The sequence below is a fragment of the Gopherus evgoodei genome, chromosome 6, assembly GCF_007399415.2.
Source record: "Gopherus evgoodei ecotype Sinaloan lineage chromosome 6, rGopEvg1_v1.p, whole genome shotgun sequence".
Taxonomy (NCBI): Eukaryota; Metazoa; Chordata; order Testudines; family Testudinidae; genus Gopherus; species Gopherus evgoodei.
Genome location: NC_044327.1, coordinates 115921281 through 115942440, shown reverse-complemented (window position 1 = coordinate 115942440; position 21160 = coordinate 115921281). Strand labels below are relative to the sequence as shown.

The 21160-nt window shown below is 46.6% G+C and overlaps 1 protein-coding gene across 3 annotated transcripts in view; it reads right to left on the bottom strand.

The window, feature by feature from the left end:
- The window catches only part of ATP8B1 (ATPase phospholipid transporting 8B1), a 134566-nt gene that overhangs the window by 11641 nt on the left and 101765 nt on the right, over nucleotides 1-21160 (bottom strand). For all 3 annotated transcript variants that reach the window (XM_030567656.1, XM_030567657.1, XM_030567658.1), the window contains exons 19-23: nucleotides 12468-12579; nucleotides 10133-10208; nucleotides 6386-6518; nucleotides 3168-3456; nucleotides 2627-2850 (exon numbers count right to left, since the gene is read on the bottom strand). In XM_030567656.1, the coding sequence (XP_030423516.1) occupies nucleotides 2627-2850; nucleotides 3168-3456; nucleotides 6386-6518; nucleotides 10133-10208; nucleotides 12468-12579 (834 nt within the window). The remainder of the gene's footprint in view (nucleotides 1-2626; nucleotides 2851-3167; nucleotides 3457-6385; nucleotides 6519-10132; nucleotides 10209-12467; nucleotides 12580-21160) is intronic.

The following is a 21160-nucleotide window of genomic DNA, read 5'->3' as shown; positions in this document are numbered from 1 at the left end:
CCACAGGGACAAAACATCTCAGAGAACTCAAATTACTGTACAGATAAGCAAACTGTCCTTTGAGTTATTGTCCCTATAGGTGCTCCATTGTTGGAGACTCCCAAGCAGTAACTCCGTGTGGAGGCAGGTGCTGAGAAGGCGGATCCAACACAGTTCTGAGGACAGTGTCACTAAAGACTGTATCTGCTCTGAAAGCAAGTAGGATAGCAAGTGCCTGGTGAACCTGTGAATGGAGGACCAGACTGCTGCCTGGCAAATGTCCACAATGGGTAAATCCTTAAAAAGGGTATCCAGTGGATTGGGCAGTCACTCTAAGTCAGAGATGCACTCCAGCATTAGCTTCATAACAAGCTAGAATGAATCCAGAAACCCATTTTGTTAGTCTCTGATTAGAAATTGACTGCCCTTTATTCGCTTGGCAAAGGAAGTAAAGCGCATGGGGTGGGAGGGTGGGGGCGGAAGCCATGAGAGATCTTATTCTGACAAATTATGTCAAGGGCCTCTCTTACTTCCAGGGTATGGAGGCTTGTCTCCTTCTTTGAAGAATGAGACTCAGGTGAAATACTAGTAGAACATAAGGACAGTCATACTGGGTCAGACAAACAGTTCAGCTAGGCCAGTATCCTGTCTTCGCACAGTGGCTGGTGCCAGCTGCTTCAGAGAGAATGAACAGAACATGGCAATTTATCAAGTGATCCATCCCTTGTCATCCAGTCCTAGCTTCTGGCAGTCAGGGGTTCAGGGAGGGCAGGTACAACCATTTAGGCGACCTAGGCGGTTGCCTAGGGCACTAGGATTTGGGGTGGCAGCATTTTCTTTGGCAGCGACCACAGCGGCCGGATCTTCGGCAGCCCAGTTGCCGCCGGCATTTAGGATGGAGGGAGCTGGGGCAGGGGAGCATGGGGAGGGCCACCTGCAGCAAGTAAGGGTGCAGGGGAGGACAGCACGCAGGGGAACTCCTCGCCCCAGCTCAACCCTACCCTGCCCTGCCTACTCCCCAAGCACGCTGTAGCTGCTTCACTTCTCCCGCCTCCCAGGCTTGTGACACCTAAGCTGATTGCTTGGTGACAATAACTCCAAGAAAAACAGATATTTGGTTTGGGGGAATTCTGTTGCTGTTCCCTATTTCTTCTCCTATTTCTTCCCCACATTAAGTTAATCTTCTGTGCCTACAGTCATTTTCTCTCCATCTTATTTCCCACAGAAGACATTATCTCCATTTTGTTAGCTTGCAAGTGGCTTCTATGAATATGGACTTCATAGAAGACTGACTTCCTGTAAGGAAACACTAGCAGTTGCGGATGAGCTCCCTAAACTAAATTCCCAACAGTAAAAAGAATGCATATGTATACACATGCAGAAATAAGAATGAGAGATACTGTTGTTGCTAAGTTTTCCTCCCATATACATGAGCTTACTGTTGTGAGAGTTTACCACAGCTCGATATAGATACTTAGCATAAAGTGTTTGGGAACGTTAACACAACTGAAAAATAAATGAGCTAATAAGACGACTGGTTTACTCAGTGACTGTTGTATTCCATTCCCTCCTACCTCAGTATGATGCCTATTAAGGGGCAGATCCTGCAGACCCTCACTCATGCAAAATAGCAGTACTGACCTCATGAAACTACTTTCCTGACTAAATCCTTGATTCTACAAGTTGGTCCACTTAGTAAGAGGAGCTTGCAGATTGTGGTCTTCCTTTGTAAGCTTTTTAGGGTTGAGACCTTGTCTTAATATATACAGATTAGTGAAACACAAATTAGTGCAAATAATACACAAAATAGTCTTGTATTTGTGCTTTCAACTGTATGATTTATGCTAAACTCAAAAGAAATTTTACTTATTTCAGGTGACAACTCAGGACAGAAAATTACTTTAATTTTACCTCACTGCCCCCAGGCATATACATGTTTAAGTAGCAATGCTGATAAATGAAGAGATAATTGTATCAAAATGGAAGGCAATGGAATGTTCCACAGTAATAGCTTTTTCAACAGTTCTGGCAAATAACATGCACTCCCAAGCTATTTATTGTTTAGAAAAATAGAACCAAAGTTCTCTAAAGCCTGGGACAAAAACAACGGAGCATCTTATTAGATAAGACTTGCAAAACCCAAGTTGTGCTGCAGCTAGTTTATCCTTCCAGGCCTTTTGAAGAGGGTAGAGGGGATGGGGTATTTCACAAATAGCTGAAGTGAGAGACCGAGATTACCAGATGAGGTGGTGTGAAGAAACAATGTTCATAGTTCAGTCATGCTACAGATTTCAAGATTTATGTTGTAACAGCCAACGTACATGGAATTCTTATTATTTACTATATCCTTATTTTCTTCTGCAAACATGATAAACTACATTGACCAGAAAAAAGTTAAATTAGCGAAGATTAAGATACCACCAATAGCACTATAGCTGGAGATTAACATCTTTCCAAGGCATGAGTAATAGAGTAAGTATGAAATCCACCACAATGATATGAAAGGCTCTGACATGAACCTGCAAAGGCTGCTTCCTTTAATGCTGTTCGCTTAAATTACAGCATCACTTAATAAGTTGGTCTCCTGTATTTTGTTTTGGCAAAAAATAAGTTTTTCTAGTTCATATTAGAAAAGTACTTCTCCTACCTGGGCAGAATAGCCATTGAAGAACGAGTACCAGAAGTGTACTAGCGTAAATGCAAAGTTTTTGTAGAAGAAATATCGTAGGAACTTGCACATCCTTATATAGGACCATCGGCCATGAACTAATAGTAATCTTTGCAGGTATCTGAATTGTCCAAAAGAATAGTCACTTGACATGACTGCTTGCATGCCTTCTTGTCCACTAATCCCAACACCAATATGAGCAGCTACATTAAATAAAAACAAACAAACAACTAAATAGAGTCCCACACAGAATAAGCAAGGTTTATTAAAACAAGATATATTATTCAACAAACGAAGATGCACAATAACACATCAGCTTATACAGTCATTTAAAATTCCCATTCTCTACTGTAAATTTCTCCAGACCCAATTTATTCTTTATGTATCTAAATAGCTACTTAATTTGTTAAAAAAGATTGTCTGAACTCGGGGAAAATAGCACTTTCTAATAAAGTGATGTAAGACCTTCAAAAGCAAAACCAAAACCCAAATAGCCAGTAAAGTTTTATAGATGACTTACTTTTGATCATGTTTACATCGTTGGCACCATCCCCTATAGCCAAAGTTATAGCTTTCTTATATTTCTTCACCAGCTCTACCACCATAGCCTTCTGTTTGGGAGTTACGCGGCAGCAGATCACTGCACTGCACTCGCATGCTAAGTCTACAAAGTTTCTTTGCTGTTGTTCTTTATTAGCATCAGCTCTCCTTTTACTCTGAATTTGCTTTTCTTTCTCTTCTGCTGTTCTGGGAAATTTCAGTTTTGGAAGTTTCTTCTTCTTCTTTTTCTTCTCTAAAAGGATTTCATTCTGGATAACCAAAGAGAAAGTAATTATTGTCCCTTCTTTGCTATTTAAAGATAGAGTGTTCTAAGGACTGCTCTTATTACATTTTTAAAGTCTGGAATACCTTGACTCTCATCTACATTATGTGCACTTCTGTAATACCACCCCCAATGAAACTTCCCTGAAGAAAAGGGGACAGTGAATGCAGTAAGTTTTTGTACAATTTATTCTATTGTAATACTTCTTGCAGAAATTAATGGAAAAAATCCTCTATCTTCAGCTAATACATTTTGAAGAATAATTTTAGTTTCTGTGATATAAGGTTTTTGGAGAAGAAAAAAAAAAAAAAGGACAGTGTGATCACCTGGAACACCAAGCTGTTGTTGTCAAATGCATTGATTTGGGAAGTTATTAAAAATTCTGAGCTCCCTCTAAAGCCTAATATTAGCAAGACAAATGAAGCTCATCATTTCAGGTATGATCTTTGGGTTTTAATTTATGGGTTATCCAGTTGAGACACAGACTTATACAGGGATTAATGACCACTTCTAAGCTGATTAGTTGTAGATTTGTTATTTGCTGATTGTAGTAAGATGAGGCCCTGAAACATAAACCCTTATCAGAGGCCCGGCATGAGGCCTGAACTAAAGTAATGGTCAAGACTTTGCTAACATAAAGCAAAGTTAAGCTGTGAGCCAGAGGCAGGCCCTGCTCACAGAAGATGGCAAGGAAAGGGCTGATACTGCAAAAAGAGACATACCTAAAAGGTACTGGACACCAGATATCAGAACATTCACATATTTGTACACTCCACACAGATAACAAGGAACAGGCTGACCCATCCCAATGTACAAGGTGAGAGGCGGCACCTTACTACATAGACGGGTTGTACCTTGCTACGTAAAGGGGTTGCACCTCAATAGGTCAGGAGTGATGAGTAACTTGTTTGTACCTCTGTATAAGAATGCATCTCTGAGTGGATGTCTTTGTCCAGCCTAGGGGGCAGTGGAAAGTCCTATCACTGACTGAGCTAAGTCCATTGCCAGGGGGCACATATTCGTAGTATGTCCTGTAGAGTAAAGTCTAGAGGGAACTATCATTGTGCTTCATTTGACAATAAACCCGGCCGAAGTGCCTTTGTACCTTACTAGAGTGTGTGGTCATTGGGGGGTTCTCTTGGGGTTTGCTGTGTCAGCTATCTGCGCAGAGCTGGGACAGCACACAGAGGGAGCACACGCATGCAGCCAATTGAACAGAGCAGAGCACCATACTGGGAGCGTCTGACAACACTGATCTATCTCCTCTGTCTCTGGTTTGTATAGAATTCTGCCAATAGGATTCTCACCAATACTTGGATTGCCAACCCGGTCACTTCTTTACTGAAAGTCCTTCAATGTTTTCTGAACTCTTAAAATATCATACTACAGTACAAGGTACCATATGAGCCTGCTTCCTTTTATTTCTGACACTTTGTTCACATTTTGGTCTCAGACATACCCTTTACAGTGGGTCCCCAGTATACATCGGGGTTGTGTTCTTGAAAAAGGCCACAAATACCAAAACAACACATACTGGGGACCTGCTGGTACAGCAGTGGCATAGACAGGAGAGGACACTTGGGTGGGTGCCAGAGTGGGCAGCTAATGACAGGGGGCACAGGGGTAGGAGTGATCTGGCGGCCTCTCTCCCCCTCCAGACAGCCTTTTGACTGGGGGCGGGGGGAGGGAAGGAACACAAATTATAAACGCTCTGGTTGGGGCTCCAAGAAAAATGGGGGGCCCTGTAAAAATGTGTGCCCCCTGCACTTCCACATGGTCCACCCCGCCACCCCTCAAACTCCGGTTAGGGAGTGGGATCGGGGCACAGAGGCTTATCCAGCTATGTCTGGCAGGGGAGCAGGAGCGGAGACTTGTCCTGCTCCACCCAGCAGAGGAGCCTGGGGCTTCTGCCAGGGATCAGTGTCAGGGGCTTGTCCTGCTCCACCCAGTGCTCCTGCCAAGAAGCAAGGTTGGGGCGAATGGACTTGCCCCGCTCCAGAGTTCCAGCTGGGGAGCTGCGTTGGGACACAGGGGCTTGCCCCGCTCCAGCGCTCCAGCCAGGGAGCAGGGGTTGGGGGCTTGGAAGGCTGAGTGAGTGGAGTGGGGCAAGTCCCCAACCCTGCTCCATGGCTGGAGCTCCAGGAAAGCGGAGCAGGGCAAGGCCCGCACCCTGACCCCACTCCCCAGATGGAGCACCGGGTGGATGGTGTGGAGCAAGCACTGGGGCGGGTGCAGAGCCGATACTGTGGGGGTGGGCCACAGCCCACCTGTGGCTACGCATATCTATCGCTCATCAATAGGGGAACATGTTCGGATTCATGTCGGTCCGCATATCCCTCGTTTGCAAGTACTGCAAATGACGGCTATGTGGATCGGGCCCGATGTGAATCGGAACATGTTCCCCTATTGCCAAGCGACGAATATGCGAAACAGATAAGGGGGAGACGTATAGGAGGGACCTCCTGTATTTCAACCATGAAGTAATGACTGCTGTCTGTTCAGAGCTCGCTGGGGCTTGAAAGAGCTAACTTTGCATCTTTCTGGTTCTTTAGCACTTGACTTTCAGAGTCCCCTGATTACAAATAATTCTAACATTAGATTTTTCTTTTTACAGGTGATTCTTTTTTGCTTTGATAGTTAACACTGACAAAATTATCAGAGATATTTTATTGCTTTATCTGTGATATTTTCAAAGACTAGTTTTATAGTTTGGCATTTTATAGATAGAGGAAACTGAGGCAGAGAGGTTAAATAGCTTTGATTGGGTGCCTCAGGGCAGCAATCAACTGAATGAAGGAGTAGTTAACAATAAGAAATATAGGATTCCAATTTACAGCACTATTAGCCTTTGACCTATTATGTATCCCAGAAAACTCCCCAAACGGAAGTAATGGAACAGTCTGCTTTATACATACCAGCCAGGAACCAGTGATTATTAAAGCACGATTTCTACCAGATTGAAAGAATGGCTCATTCGTTCTTTGAGAGGAGTTTATATTTGATCCAGCTTTGTTATTCTGGTTTTCCAACCTTGTTTGAAGAAGAGCACTGGAAAATGAATTCAGAGTTTTAATGTAGGTCATCTAAAAACTACAAATACTGACTTATAACAAGGAACAGGCTGACCCATCCCAATGTACAAGGTGAGAGGCGGCACCTTACTACATAGACGGGTTGTACCTTGCTACGTAAAGGGGTTGCACCTCAATAGGTCAGGAGTGATGAGTAACTTGTTTGTACCTCTGTACCTATTGTACTAGGCCTTATGTATGGAAAACCTAAAGGTAGACTTCAAACCAAGCTAAGTGTGAACTGGTCAGCACTTGGATGGGCGATCTGCAAGAAAGGCATATAGCATAGGATGTAAGTAGTAGTTAACAACTCAGTGGGTAGCGTTCTGAATCAATATTGCTCCAAAGCCCTAACACAAAGGGTAAATTGCTTTCCCCGGATACTGATAATGTCTTTCAAATTAAATGAAAAGGGAAAATCCTGGCCTCTTACACTGGTCTACAATTTTTGAGAAGTCGTCTGCTTCAGAGATAAAGTGCGATATTTATTATGTATTTTGATGTGCTGAATTCAAATATGACAATTAAAACAACTGATTGGCTATTGTTTCTAAGATATTTCAGTTTTTACATTTTATGTCTATGTATATTGTGTAGATAGTAGAGTTTTAATCATAAATTGTAAACTTAGGTCTTTTCATGTGTTTATGGTTGCTTTACATGATAATATTTCACCTGTCCTGTTTATGTAACACTTTAAAAATCAGCAAAAGGGTTATATAAATAAAATTTATTATGAAACAAAAGGCAAAAAACTATTATGCACATAGTTTAGTCCTATTCAGTGTCTACTCGGAGCTTCTTGGCTTGTCTCTTGTATTCATTAAATGGAGCATCTCTTGTCACTGTCCAGCAATAGTCTGCAAGCATTGATGGGCTCCATTTGCCCTGATAGCCTGCCAGGAGATTCCACTGCTGTAGTCTGGAGCCCAACAGCTCTGCCTTACTCTTGGGTAGTTCCAAATCCCTGACAAGGTCATCCCGTTCACCTTGTGTTATGAGGTGTGGTTCAGAGGAGGAGGATGGGAGAAAATGTGGGTCCTGTGACATTGACAGTTCAGGACCAGAAGTTTCATCCTCTTCCTCGTCTGACTCAAGTGAGAATGATTCTGGTGCATCAGGAACCGACAGTCCTTCTCCGTGGGGTACTGGGCGTATAGCTGATGGAATGTTTGGATAATGCACAGTCCACTTTTTCTTCTTTGACATACCTTTCCCAACTGGAGGCACCATGCAGAAGTAACAATTGCTAGTATGATCTGTTGGCTCTCTCCAAATCATTGGCACTGCAAAAGGCATAGATTTCCTTTTCCTGTTCAACCACTGGCGAAGATCTGTTGCACAAGTGTTGCAGCATATGTGTGGGGCCCACCTCTTGTCCTGATCTCCAATTTTGCAGCCAAAATAAAGGTGATAGGCTTTCTTAACCATAGTGGTTATACTGCGCTTTTGTGATGCAAAAGTCACGTCACCACAAACATAGCAGAAATTATCTGCACTGTTCACACAAGTACGAGGCATCTCTGCTCACTTTGGCTAAACAGAAATGTGTCCCTTTGCAAAATCAAACACTGACAAATAAGAGAGCACGACACTGTATGATTTCTAGAGCTGATATAGGGCAATTTGTTCTGCGGAGTGATGTAAGCTTCGTTATGATTGCATCATCCATGACTTCTAGGAATAACATGATGCAATTCATATCATGTATGATGCAATACCAGCTTCAGATTGCATCATTCATTGTTTTGCCTAAAAAGCAAGTACTGTCCAAACCCAGTCATAGATTTATTCGTAGATCCAGTCAAAGATGTATTTTAGTCATTTCTGGTTTAAATTGAGATCCCTTCCCTCTGACCCAATAGCATATCTTGAAAACTAGAGCCAATCAACAATTTTAAGCATCATTTTCGTTCTCAGTGACCCAGAATTAGTAAAGTTGGACTACATTTATTTCAGAAGCATTTTGGCTGTAGAGCAGTGTTATGATTATTGAAAATTGCATGGCACTTTTTATAAAAGCAAGAGCATTAGTTGCGGTATTCTGGACAAATTCCAACTAGGTGATTATAAGTTGGTATCTTAAGTTTCCCCATTCTTGTAAATTTGTTTAGGGGAAAAAAATCTTCAATTTCTACTGTAAAATGTTGTGTTGTGTTGCTATTTCTGTGAAACAGCTGCTATATTTTCATCCTAGAGATTACTGTATTACAGTGGTGGATAAAGTTGATATTGCATGTCTTAACTATAGATAACTTCGACAATCTGTAAAGTATGTTAGGATCTTTCTGGGGGAAAGGTGCTACATAAGCATCAGTTGTCTTACCTTAGTGAAGTACTTATGCAAGGTGCTAAACTGAGTTATTTAGTTATTGTGGTAGCATCAAGTCAACAATTGTTGTTTTATTACTTCCACTGTTTTTAAAAGGCATGTTTCTGCCTGATCCACAATGAGTAGGGCCTTACCTAATTCACAGTCCATTTTGGTCAATTTCACGGTCATAGGATTTTAAAAATCGTAAATTTTATGATGTCAGCTATTTAAATGTGAAATTTCATGCTGTTGTAATTATAGAGGTCCTGACCCAAAATGGAGTTGTGTGTGTGTGTGGGGGGGGGGGGTCGCAAGGTTATTGTAGGGGGGTTGGGATACTGCTACCCTTACTTCTGTGCTGCTGCTGGAGGCAGCACTGTCTTCAGAGCTGGGTGGCCAGAGAGCAGCAGCTGGTGGCTAGGAGCCCAGCTCTGAAGACAGAGCCGCTGCCAGCAGCAGTGCAGAAGTAATGATGGCATGGTATGATATTGCCACCCCTATTTCTGCACTGCTGCTCGCAGGTGCTGCTTTCAGAGCTGGGTGCCTGGCCAACAACCGAAGCCCTCTGGCTGCACAGCTGTGAAGGCAGCCCAGAGGTAAGGGTGGCAATACCGTGACCCCCCTAAAATAACTTTGTGACCTCCCCCACAACCCTCTTTTGGGTCAGGATCCCCAGTTTGAGAAACACTGGTCTCCTCTGTGAAATCTGTATAGTATAGGGTAAAACCATCCTAAAGACCAGATTTCATAATCTGTGACACATTTTTCATGGCCGCGAATTCTGTAGGGCCCTAACAATGAGTAGGTTGCCTTGGTAAACTGCAATGCAAAATAGTAAAAAAATCCACAAACCACAGCATAACTGAATATTGGCCACTGCTAGGGCTACATCTGTGCTACAAAACAGGGGTGTGATTCCCCTTGCTGATGTACACATACTTGAGCTAGCTTGATAGGGTATGTATTCTGCATGGCTCAGCTATGCCCCCACTGCCTCTACCCACGCTACTATGGCTATATTGTTATTTGCACTCACACTGGCTCTGTAGGGGCTAGCACAAGTATGCATACATGAGCAGGGGAATCACACCTCGTAGAGTAGACAGAGCCTGCGTTTCAGTTACACTGTTAAGGCATTGTAAGCACCATATAGGAAGAATCAAAGGAGATAGCTAGATAAAGAAAGCAAGCCACAGGAACAGTGTGGCTACTTCGAATATTTTGAAATTTGAGATTTTAAATTCCTACACAAAGAATTGTGTATGCTTGTAACTTACCTGATATCCTCTCCATAGCAGATCGTAGTTTCATCTGTTAAAAGTTCACAAGAAAATCCAATATTTTCAGCAGTTTCTGTAACAAACAAAGTCACATGTTACTAAGACTCTTTAATTAATTATTATTAAGGCTACAAGTGTGTCACAGAGGTCATCCGTGACTTTCTATGACTTCTGCAGCAGCCAGTGCCCCTGGCTCAGGGGTAGCTCAGGCAGCCCCTGCACCTGCAAGCACCACCCCTGCAGCTCCCATTGGCTGCGGTTCCCAGCCTAGCAGCTCAGTGAGAGGGGTGTCACCTTCCAGGGAGCAGTGATCTCCAACCTTTTTATACCCAAGATCACTTTTTGAATCCAAGGGCAAACCAGAATCTACCCCGCTTATACCCCGAGGCCTTGACTCTTCCCCAAAGCCCTGCCTTGCTCACTCCATTCCCCGCTTTTTCTGTCGTTTGCTCTCCCCCACCCTCACTCACTTTCACTGGCCTGCGGTAGGGGTCTGGGATGGGGTACGGGCTGTGGGCTGAGGGGTTCACAGTGTCGGAAGAGGCTCTGGGCTGAGCCTGGGGCAGGGGGTTGAGGTGTAGGAGGGGGTGCCAGGTGCAGGCTCTGGGAGGGAGTTTGGGTGCAGGAAGGGGCTCCTGGCTGGGGCAGAGTGTAGGGATGCAGGCAGGTGTACAGGGTGCTGGCTCTGGGAGTGGGTCAGGGAGTTGGGATGCAGGACGGTGTACAGGGTGCTGGCTTTGGAAGGGGGCTCAGAGTGGGGCTTGGTGTGCAGGAGGGGGCAGGAGGTGCTGGCGGCGGGGGGAATGTGGCTCCGGGTGCTGTCCCTCTGCAAGCATTGCCCACACAGCTCTCCCAGCCAAGAGGAGCTGCAGGGAAGGTGATTTCAGGCAGGAGCAGCATGTGGAGGGAGACCCCTGCCCCCTGGGGCTGCACTGGCCACTTCCACTTCCAGGAGTGGCATGGGGCCAGGATAGGCAGGGAGCCTGCCTTAGCAGCAGCCACGCTGCACCACCAGAGACTGTGATTGACTGGGAGATCCTCTAAGATCGACCAGTCAATCACAATCGACTGGTTGGTGATCACTGCTTCAGTGGCTGCTCTGAGCTGGGGTGGCGCCATGCACTAGGACTGAGAGCAGGGAGCCTGTGTCTCCCGTGCTCTCAGTGGTGCCCCCTGCTGGCACCAAGGCACCATAGAGTAGGAAGCAGTCTGGGTTGAATGCAGAGGGGACAAAAGGTGGACGGGGGGAGGGAAAGGCATAGATTGGAACTAGGAGTCTGATGAGACTGGGATTGGCTCTGGAGAGGGGGAGACACTAGGACTCTGACAGTGAGTCCAGAGACAAAGACTGGGACTGGCTAGGCAAGAATGGAAGCGGGACAAGGAGCCAGGAGTGGGAGAAAAGAAAGGATAGAGACAGGTGAGAGGGGATGGGGCAGAAGCATCTCATATTCCCCTCTAATGCTGTACCACAAACAGGATAACTAGTTTGGGCAGAATTTGATTTTTCCCCAATAGATAACCTTGATTTTTATTGTTAAGCTTTTTTTATTATCTATTTAATTTTTCAATTGTGCAAAATTATGGGTTTTAAGCATTTTGAATTAGTTTTATAACCATTAAAACATAAATTATCAACATCAATATGCATTATGAGTCTCATTACATGATCACATACTATTGTGTCCACAGAACCTCTCTACAGGACGGAATTGCTCTGGAGTTGACTTATGGTAGTCTAGTTAAGTAAACTCATCTGAAGAGCCCCTGCCTCATTTTTGCAGAACTTGAAAGGTGTGTATTAAATGAGGCAGAGACTGCAGGAAGAGTAAGAATGGTTCACGGTTAAGGTAGATGAACATTACCCTGGAGAATTGGATTCTATCCCTGCCTCTACCACCAAGTTCCTGTGTGATAGTGGGCAAGTCACTTAAAGGTTTATTCTCTTTTCAAACCCTCCTTTAAGAAGAAAGTTTCCTTTCTGTTCCAGCAACTTAAGACAAAATTCACTTGCATGAATCAGCCAGGTTTTATAACCATGGAAACAGGGGCTAATAATGGAAATAGCAACTCATTCTTCTGTTAAAGTCATGTCTGTCATGAACATTATTTTCCAATCAGTTACCCTTGTGATTGGACAAGTTAATTAGTTGACAGCCAACTGTCAGACATTAGTTTCTCATTTGGAAATATAGCAAAGATTTTTCTCTGAAAATAATTCATAGGTTAAGGCCATAATGGTCATCTAGTCTGACCTCCTGCAAAACACAGGCCATACAATCTCACCCAGAAAACTCATGTTTCTGCTATCACTATAGTAATGTAAATATACCTTTTTTGTCACCAGTAAGCACCCAGATTTTAATGTCCGCCTTTGCAAGTTTGGAAATTGTTTCTGGAACACCATCCTGTAGTTTGTCTTCAATAGCTGTAGCACCCAAGAGCTGGAAGTCATTGGAAACACAAGCATACAATAAGACAAAAATCCAGAGAGAAAACATGTTTAGTTTGTAGTAGAAAATGAAGCTACTTAGATACGGAATAAGATACTGTTGTCTCTTGTCTTACACTTAGATTGTAGGTTCATTGGGGCAAGAAAAGACGGTTACTCACCTTTCTAACTGTTGTTCTTCAAGATGCGTTGCTCATATCCATTACAATTAGGTGTGCGCGCGCTGCGTGCATGCTCGTCGGAAGATTTTTACCCTAGCAACACTCGGTGGGTCGGCTGGGCACCCCCTGGAGTGGTGCCGCTATGGTGCTGGATATATACCCCTACCAACCCAACGGCCCTTCAGTTCCTTCTTGCTGGCTACTCTGACAGAGGGGAAGGAGGGCGGGTTTGGAATGGATATGAGCAACACATCTCAAAGAACAACACTTACAAAGGTGAGTAACCATCTTTTCTTCTTCGAGTGCTTGCTCATATCGATTCCAATTAGGTGATTCCCAAGCCTTACCTAGGCGGTGGGGTCGGAGTGAGATGTTGCAGAATGCAAAACTGCTGAGCCAAAGGCTGCATCATCTCTGGACTGTTGAACCAGAGAGTAATGAGAGGCAAAGGTGTGGACTGAGGACCAGGTAGCTGCATGACATATCTCCTGGATGGGTACATGAGCCAGAAAGGCAGCAGATGAAGCCTGAGCTCTAGTAGAATGAGCGGTGAGGTGGCTCGAGGGAACATGAGCCAAGTCATAACAAGTACGGATGCACGCCGTCACCCAAGATGAGATCCTCTGGGAGGAGACAGGTAGGCCCTTCATTTGATCTGCCACCGCGACGAAGAGTTGGGGCGTTTTATGAAATGGTTTTGTGCGCTCGATATAAAATGCGAGCGCTCTACGGACGTCTAGGGAGTGCAATTGTTGCTCCTGTTGTGATGAATGTGGCTTCGGGAAGAAGACCGGAAGGAAGATATCCTGGTTTACATGAAAGGCCGAAAACACTTTACGAAGGAACGCCGGGTGCGGTCGCAACTGCACCTTGTCCTTGTGGAACACAGTATACGGTGGGTCCACCGTGAGAGCCCGAAGCTCGGAGACTCATCTGGCCGATGTAATGGCTACGAGGAAAGCTGTCTTCCAGGATAGGTATAGTAGCGAGCAGGTTGCTAATGGCTCGAATGGAGCAGACATGAGTCTGGTTAGAACCAGGCTGAGGTCCCAGGTTGGGGCGGGGTGTCGTACTTGGGGGTACAGGCGTTCCAAGTCCTTGAGGAACCTAGAAACCATAGGGTGCGAGAACACGGAGCGGCCACTCTCCCCTAGGTGGAAGGTAGAGATGGTTGACAAGTGCACCCTCAGTGATATCATCGCTAGGCCCTGCTGTTTAAGATACCAGAGGTAGTCCAAGATGGTGGGGATCAAGGCCTCGGTGGGAGTGACACTCTGCGTTTCGCACCAGCGGGAGAAACGCTTCCACTTGGCCAGATACATTGACCAAGTGGAAGGTTTCCTGCTACCCAGGAGTACTTGTTGTACTGAGGCAGAGCAACGTAACTCGGACTGGCTTAACCACGCAGCAGCCATGCTGTGAGGTGAAGGGACTGCAGGTCTGGGTGGCGAAGTCTGCTGTGGTCCTGAGTTATGAGGTCTGGGCGAAGAGGCAGGGTAATTGGGTTGGCTATTGATAGGTCGAGCAGCATGGTGTACCAGTGCTGCCTGGGCCACGCTGGAGCCCTCATGATCAAGTGAGCTCTGTCAAGTGAGCGGAGCTTTATCAGGACCCTGTGAACCAGCGGGAACGGTGGAAAGGCGTAAAGCAGTGGTCTCGTCCACGGCATCCGGAAAGCGTCCGAGATCGAGCCCGGGGAGAGGCCTTGGAAGGAGCAGAACATCTGGCATTTCCTGTTCTCGCGGGAAGCGAAGAGGTCTATATGAGGAAAGCCCCATTTCCGGAAAATGGAATGAATAATGTCCGGACGAATTGACCACTCATGAGATAGAAAGGATCTGCTGAGTCGATCCGCCAGAGTGTTCTGAACGCCTGGGAGAAAAGACGCTACCAGGTCTATCGAGTGGGCTATACAGAAGTCCCAAAGCTGGGGGACTTCTGACAAAGGGGGGAGGACCGTGCCACTCCCTGCTTGTTTATGTAATACATGGCCGTTGTGTTGTCTGTGAACACTGAGACACAGTGGCCTTGTAAGTGCTGTTGAAATGCCTGGCACGCAAGGCGGACTGCTCTCAACTCTCGGACAGTGATGTGCAAGGCCAGCTCCTGAGATGACCAAAGGCCTTGAGTGCGAAGATGTCCAAGGTGGGCACCTCAACCGAGAGATGAGGCGTCCATCGTCAGGGCCATGGAAGGCTGGGGTGGATGGAACGGCATCTCTGCACACACCAGGGAGGGCATCAGCCACCAGTCAAGGGAGCCTAGGATGCTTGGGGGAATGGTGACTATCATGTCTATGGCGTCTCTGCCCAGGTGGTATACCGAGTTGAGCCAAGATTGGAGGGGACGGAGACGTAGCCTGGCGTGTTTGGTCATGAATGTGCAGGCAGCCATGTGACCCAATAGACCGAGACAAGTGTGAGCCGAAGTCATTGGGAAGTTTTGTAGGCTTTGGATAATTATTACCATTGCCTGAAACCGAGTTGGTGGTAAGCAGGCTCTGGCGAGACTGGAGTCCAGGATGGCCCCAATGAAGTCTATCCTCTGTGTGGGAACCAGAGTGGATTTCTCTGTATTGATCATCAGGCCTAGACGTATGAATAGGTCCTTGATGATGCCTACATGATGGGTGACTTGCGTCTCGGAGGTCCCTCTGATGAGCCAATCATCGAGATATGGAAAGACGTGTATCCAGCGACGGCGGAGGGAGGCGTCCACTACAGCCATGCACTTTGTGAATACTCTCGGTGCTGTAGAGAGGCCGAACGGTAGGACCGTAAACTGGAAATGCTGACGGTTAGCTACAAATAGGAGGTACCGCCTGTGTGGAGGATAAATGGCAATGTGAAAATACGCATCCTGCATGTCGAGGGCAGCATACCAGTCTCCGGGATCCAAGGATGGGATCATGGTCCCCGGGGATATCACGCAGAGCTTCAACTTTATCATGAATTTGTTCAGTTCTCGCAGGTCTAGGATAGGTCTGAGACCTTCACCTTGGGGAATAGGAAACAGTGGGAGTAGAACCCCTTTCCCCCTTTCGTATTCTGGTACTTCCTCTATGGCTCCCATGGTGTCATGGTATAACTCCCCACTCTGAAGCTTAGCGTCCAAAAGATGGGGTACCAGCATGAATTCCTCTAAGCTCAATTACCAGCTTAGTACTTGTAGCACTGCCACCAACCAGGAATTCCAGTGCCTGGTACACTCTGGTCCCCCCAAAACCTTGCCCAGGGACCCCCAAGACCCAATCCCTCTGGATCTTAACACAAGGAAAGTAAACCCTTTCCCTCACCGTTGCCTCTCCCAGGCTTCCCCTCCCTGGGTTACCCTGGAAGATCACTGTAATTCAGACTCCTTGAATCCTAACACAGAGAGGAAAATTCACCTTCCCCCCTCCTTCTCTCTCCCCCTACCAGAGAGAGAAAGTAATCCTAACACAGAGAGAAAATTAACTTCTCTCCTCCTTCCTCCCCACCAATTCCCTGGTGGAGCCAGACCCCGTCCCCTGGGACCAGACCAGACCAGACCAGACCAGACAAAGCTTTTAATTAAAGAAAGAAAAACAGTAAAAATTATCTTTGTAAATTTAAGATAGAATATGTTACAGGGTCTTTCAGCTATAGACACTGGGAATACCCTCCCAGCCTAAGTATACAAGTACAAATTAAAATCCTTTCAGCAAAATACAAATTTGAACTCCTTCCAGCCAAATACACATTTGCAAATAAAGAAAACAAACATAGGCCTAACTCAACTTATCTACCTAGTACTCACTATTCTGGACATATAAGAGACTGTATCAAAGAGATCGGAGAGAAACCTGGTTGCACGTCTGGTCACTCTCCGAACCCAGAGAGAACCAACAAAAACTAACAGCACATACAAAAACTTCCCTCCCTCAAGATTTGAAAGTATTCTGTCCCCTGACTGGTCCTCTGGTCAGGTGACAGCCAGGCTCACTGATCTTGTTAATCCTTTCCAGGCAAAAGAGATATGAAGTACTTCTGTTCTATTAACTCTTACTTATCTGTTTATGATACATGGTAAGGAGCGTGCGCACCTCTTGTAAGAGGAATTGCTCCTGAGAGGGGTCCCTGAAGAGGGACGAGGATGGGGGGTGGAAAGCAGGGGGTGAAATAAGCTGGAGACGGTACCCAAGTTCCACCATGCGTAGGACGCAACGATCTGAGGTTAGCTGGGACCATGCAGGGAGGAAAAAGGAGAGGCGGTTGGAAAAGGGATGTAAAGGATCCTGGAAAGGAACTGGTACTATGTCCTCAGGCGCACCTTCAAAAGTTTGGCTTTGGCCCCGTAGTGGTTTAGAGGGACCTTGATTCTGCCTCCTTGGGGTCCAGACCGCCGTCTACGATTGCCTCAGCCGCGTCCTCTGCCTAAGTCCTGTCTCGGTCTAGGTGGGGGATAAGGGCGGTGAGGCTGGGGACGGAAGGACCTGCGCTGAGTCACCGGGGTATGCATCCCAAGGGAGCGCATGATGACCCTGTTGTCCTTAAGACTCTGCAGCCTGGGGTCAGTCTTTTCAGAGACTAGACCTTGACCGTCAAAGGGCAGGTCCTGTATGGTGATTTGTAACTCAGGTGGAAGGCCTGAGACCTGAAGCCATGATATCCGTCTCATGGCGACACCTGAAGCCAGGATCCTGCGTCCAGGGAGGCCTGGAGAGAAGTTCTCGCCACCTTCTTCCCTTCCTCCAAAAGGGCAGCAAACTCTGGACGAGAGTCTTGGGGAATGAACTCCTTGAATTTCTCCACCGCCATCCAGGTGTTATAATTTTACCAGCTAAGCAGGACTTGCTGGTTTGCCACCCTGAGCTGGAGGTCCCCAGTAGAGTATACCCTGCAGCTCAATGAGTCCATGCGCCTAGCCTCCTTTGATTTTGGAGCAGGAGCTTGCTGACCATGGCGTTCCCTTTCATTGACTGATTGCACAACAAGGGAGCAGGGTGCACGTATAGTACTCATATCCCTTAGAGGTTACCATGTACTTCCACTCAACTCCCCTGGCCGTGGGCATAACAGATGCTGGAGATTGACAGATGGTATTGGCGTTTGCTTGTATCGTACAGATAAATGGCAAGGCCACTCTTGTGGGCGTGTCAGCTGACAGGATATCCACCACTGGGTACTCTATCTCCGGGATCTCCTCCACCTGAAGATTCATATTCAGGGCCACCCGCCTCAGGAGGTCCTGATGTGCCCGCAGGTCAATTGGAGGAGGGCCAGAGGAGGATGTCCCTGCCACCGCTTCATCTGGAGAGGAGGAAGAGGAAAGGCCAGGGACAAGAGGCTCCTGCGTGGGCTCCTGTTCTTGAGCAACGTCAGTCTCGGGTGGAACTTGAGACACTGCCGGCTGAATGAGAGCCTCCTCTGTACCCGTGGGAGGAGGGCGCCTGACCGTTGCCTCCGGCATCCGGTGTTCCGATGGTGTGGAGCGGGATGGCATTGGAGGCACACCTTGGGCTTGATGGTATGCCCAAGGTGTCCAGAAAGACCCCTGATGGGGTCCCTGTTCCTGGATCTGGGTCTCCTGAAAGACACGGCCGGGCACATTTGAGTCACAGTCCTGTGCATAGGAAGCACTGTCCGTGTGAGAAGAGACAGATGTGTGACGAGATGGCCAAGGAGGCGCTGAAAACCCCTGGGAAGGGTCTCGATCTCTAAACGACCTTTCCCTGTGTGGCACTGGAGAGCTGTACTGGTTGCCATACCAGTACCGGGAACGAGACTGGGACCTGCGACCGGAACAGTGCTGGGAGGTCGACCGAGATCTGGAGGCTCGACGTCTAGAGCAACTGCAAGAGGCGCGGTGCCAGGAACAGTACCGGGAGCTGGATTGGTGCTGAGAGTAGCGGGCCGGCGAACGAGACACTGAGCGGTGCCGCGAGTGCGACTGGTACCAATATGGAGAGCGGCGCAAGGACTGCGAGCGGCGTCGGGACCGGGATCGGTGCCTCTTGATGGTGCCGACAGAGGGTGGCCTCAGCAGGGCAGGCTTACCTATCGATTTAATGACCCTCACCAGCGGTGCCGGGGGTTGAGGCAGTGCGGACTCCGTCAGGGCTATCAGCTCCCTCGCCATAGAAAAGGTCTCCGGCGTGGAGGGAATTGTGAGCTCAACCACGGCGTGCGCTGGAGAGCTTTCAGGAGCCGGGCTCAACGGCCCTTGTGGGACCGGAATCGACGGTGCCGAAGCTGTCAGTGCTGCAGCAGATGTCGCTGCTGGGTGGTCCGACTTAGGCGGGTGCTCCAACTGCGGTGCAGGTGGATGGAAGCCGCAGGAGTCTTATGCTTCTTAACCCGCGGAGAGAGGGAATGGTGCCGAGCAGACAACAGTGCCGGCGACGGTCGGTGCTGAGGGGCCTTAGCGGTAACAGCTCGATCCGGTGCTGAAGAGACGCTTCTGCTTGATATGGACTGTCCTGCGCTCGGTGCCGAGGGTGGAGGAGTAAGAGCTGCCTCCATCAGGAGCTGTTTCAGACGAAAGTCCCGCTCCTTCTTCGTCCTGGGCTTAAAGGCCTTACAGATCCGGCACTTATCTGAGAGGTGGGATTCCCCGAGGCACTTAAGGCAAGAGTCGTGGGGATCTCCCGTTGGCATCGGCCTATGGCAGGTCGAGCATGGTTTGAAGCCCGCTGAACCGGGCATGGGGCCCGGTACCTGGTGCGGGGAAGGGGCTAATCCCTGAACCCCTGTCAACTATATACACTAACTATAACAAAGAATGAATAAAACTAACTAACTAACTATAGAATTTACAACTATATACACGAGAATTAATAAAAGAACTGCGAGTAGCTAGGGAGGTGGAGATCAGCTAAGCCGCGCTCCACTGTTCCAACAACCGACACGGGTGGTAAGAAGGAACTGAAGGGCCGTTGGGTCGCCAGGGGTATATATCCAGCGCCATAGCGGCGTCACTCCAGGGGGCACCCAGCCGACCCACTGAGTGTTGCTAGGGTAAAAATCTTCCGACGAGCGTGCACGCGGTACGCGCACACCTAATCGGAATTGATATGAGCAAGCACTCTAAGAACCATCTTTTTGTGGTCTGTTTGAATAGCACCTAGCACAATGGGGGTCCTGGTCCACGACTGGGGCTCCTAGGTACTATGATAATAATAAATACCATCATTACAGAACTAGATGACATTGATAGTTATTATGTAGGACACCACAGGAAACATTTTCATCTGTGTATTGTATTCCTTCAGTTACATAAAGGATTTGTTTACAATAGTTACAACTATATAATAAATTCTCCACTTCAGATACTGATTTTATGTTTTAAAGACGTGTCCCCCACAGTGTTTAAATATTGTTTTACTGAACCGACACAGTAAAAGAGGGAACGTCAAGAGTCTAAGGTAACAGAAGTGCTTTTAAGAGGGACAGTGACACCATGAAGTCTTGCACTATCCAATACCACTAACAAGGTGGTAAAGGTAGCAGATAAGGAGTGATTAACAGGCGATTAATATTACTAAATAGAGCATAATAGGTGGTGTGGACTAAGAACATAAGAGGGAAGAACCTGCCACCAAAAAAATGGCGGCGGTAACGTTGCTGCCGAAGTGCTACCGATCGCGGTTTCCTCCCTCCCCTGCCCCCGCCACTTGGGGTGGCAAAAATGCTGGAGCTGGCCCTGATCAGCAGTTAATAGTACGGTGATCCTGGAATTCAGTTGACCACATCATTTTAACAATAAAAACTTTTTCTTGAGTATCCTTCAAATGGCCAATTTCTGCTTTCTAGTTACCCTAGAGAATCTCTTTTAAAGTCAATAACATTTGCCAATGCAGTAGAGCCTGATTTGGCCCAGGGTATTGGATTTCTTTAAAAAAAAAAATCTTCACAATGACTGTGATGAGAGGTTTTTGTTTTTTTAAATGCTATTTGTAATTTATACGCTTGCTTCTCATGAAGTGGTCTTGAATATACTCAATTAGAATTATCCGAGTGACATATCTTGATCAGACTGTTTGGTCCATCTAGTCTTACCCTCTGTGTCAGGCACATTAAGCAATACTCAATTCTTCAAATAAAGGCAAGTTAACTCCATACCATACTAACTGGTTGTATCACACACAGTGGAGGTAATTTTAATACTAGAAGTATTTCAGAGCTTTAAGAGGAAATAACCTTTGAACAGCTTTTGCAAATTATTTGTTCCTCTTTTGCAAATTATTTGTAATGCAGTTACCATCATAGCAGATAGTGTTTATCTATCAAATTTTAAAACCTGAACTTTTTTTTAAACACTAATTTCTAAGCTAGTCCTACTGCTTAAAGAGATATTAGCGGCCTTTTCGGAATGGAGAAGAAAAATCCAGTGAAAGCTAAACCAAAGAAATCCATCTTCCTTCATTCCCTGAAGCTCTCTAGAACTTAGTTT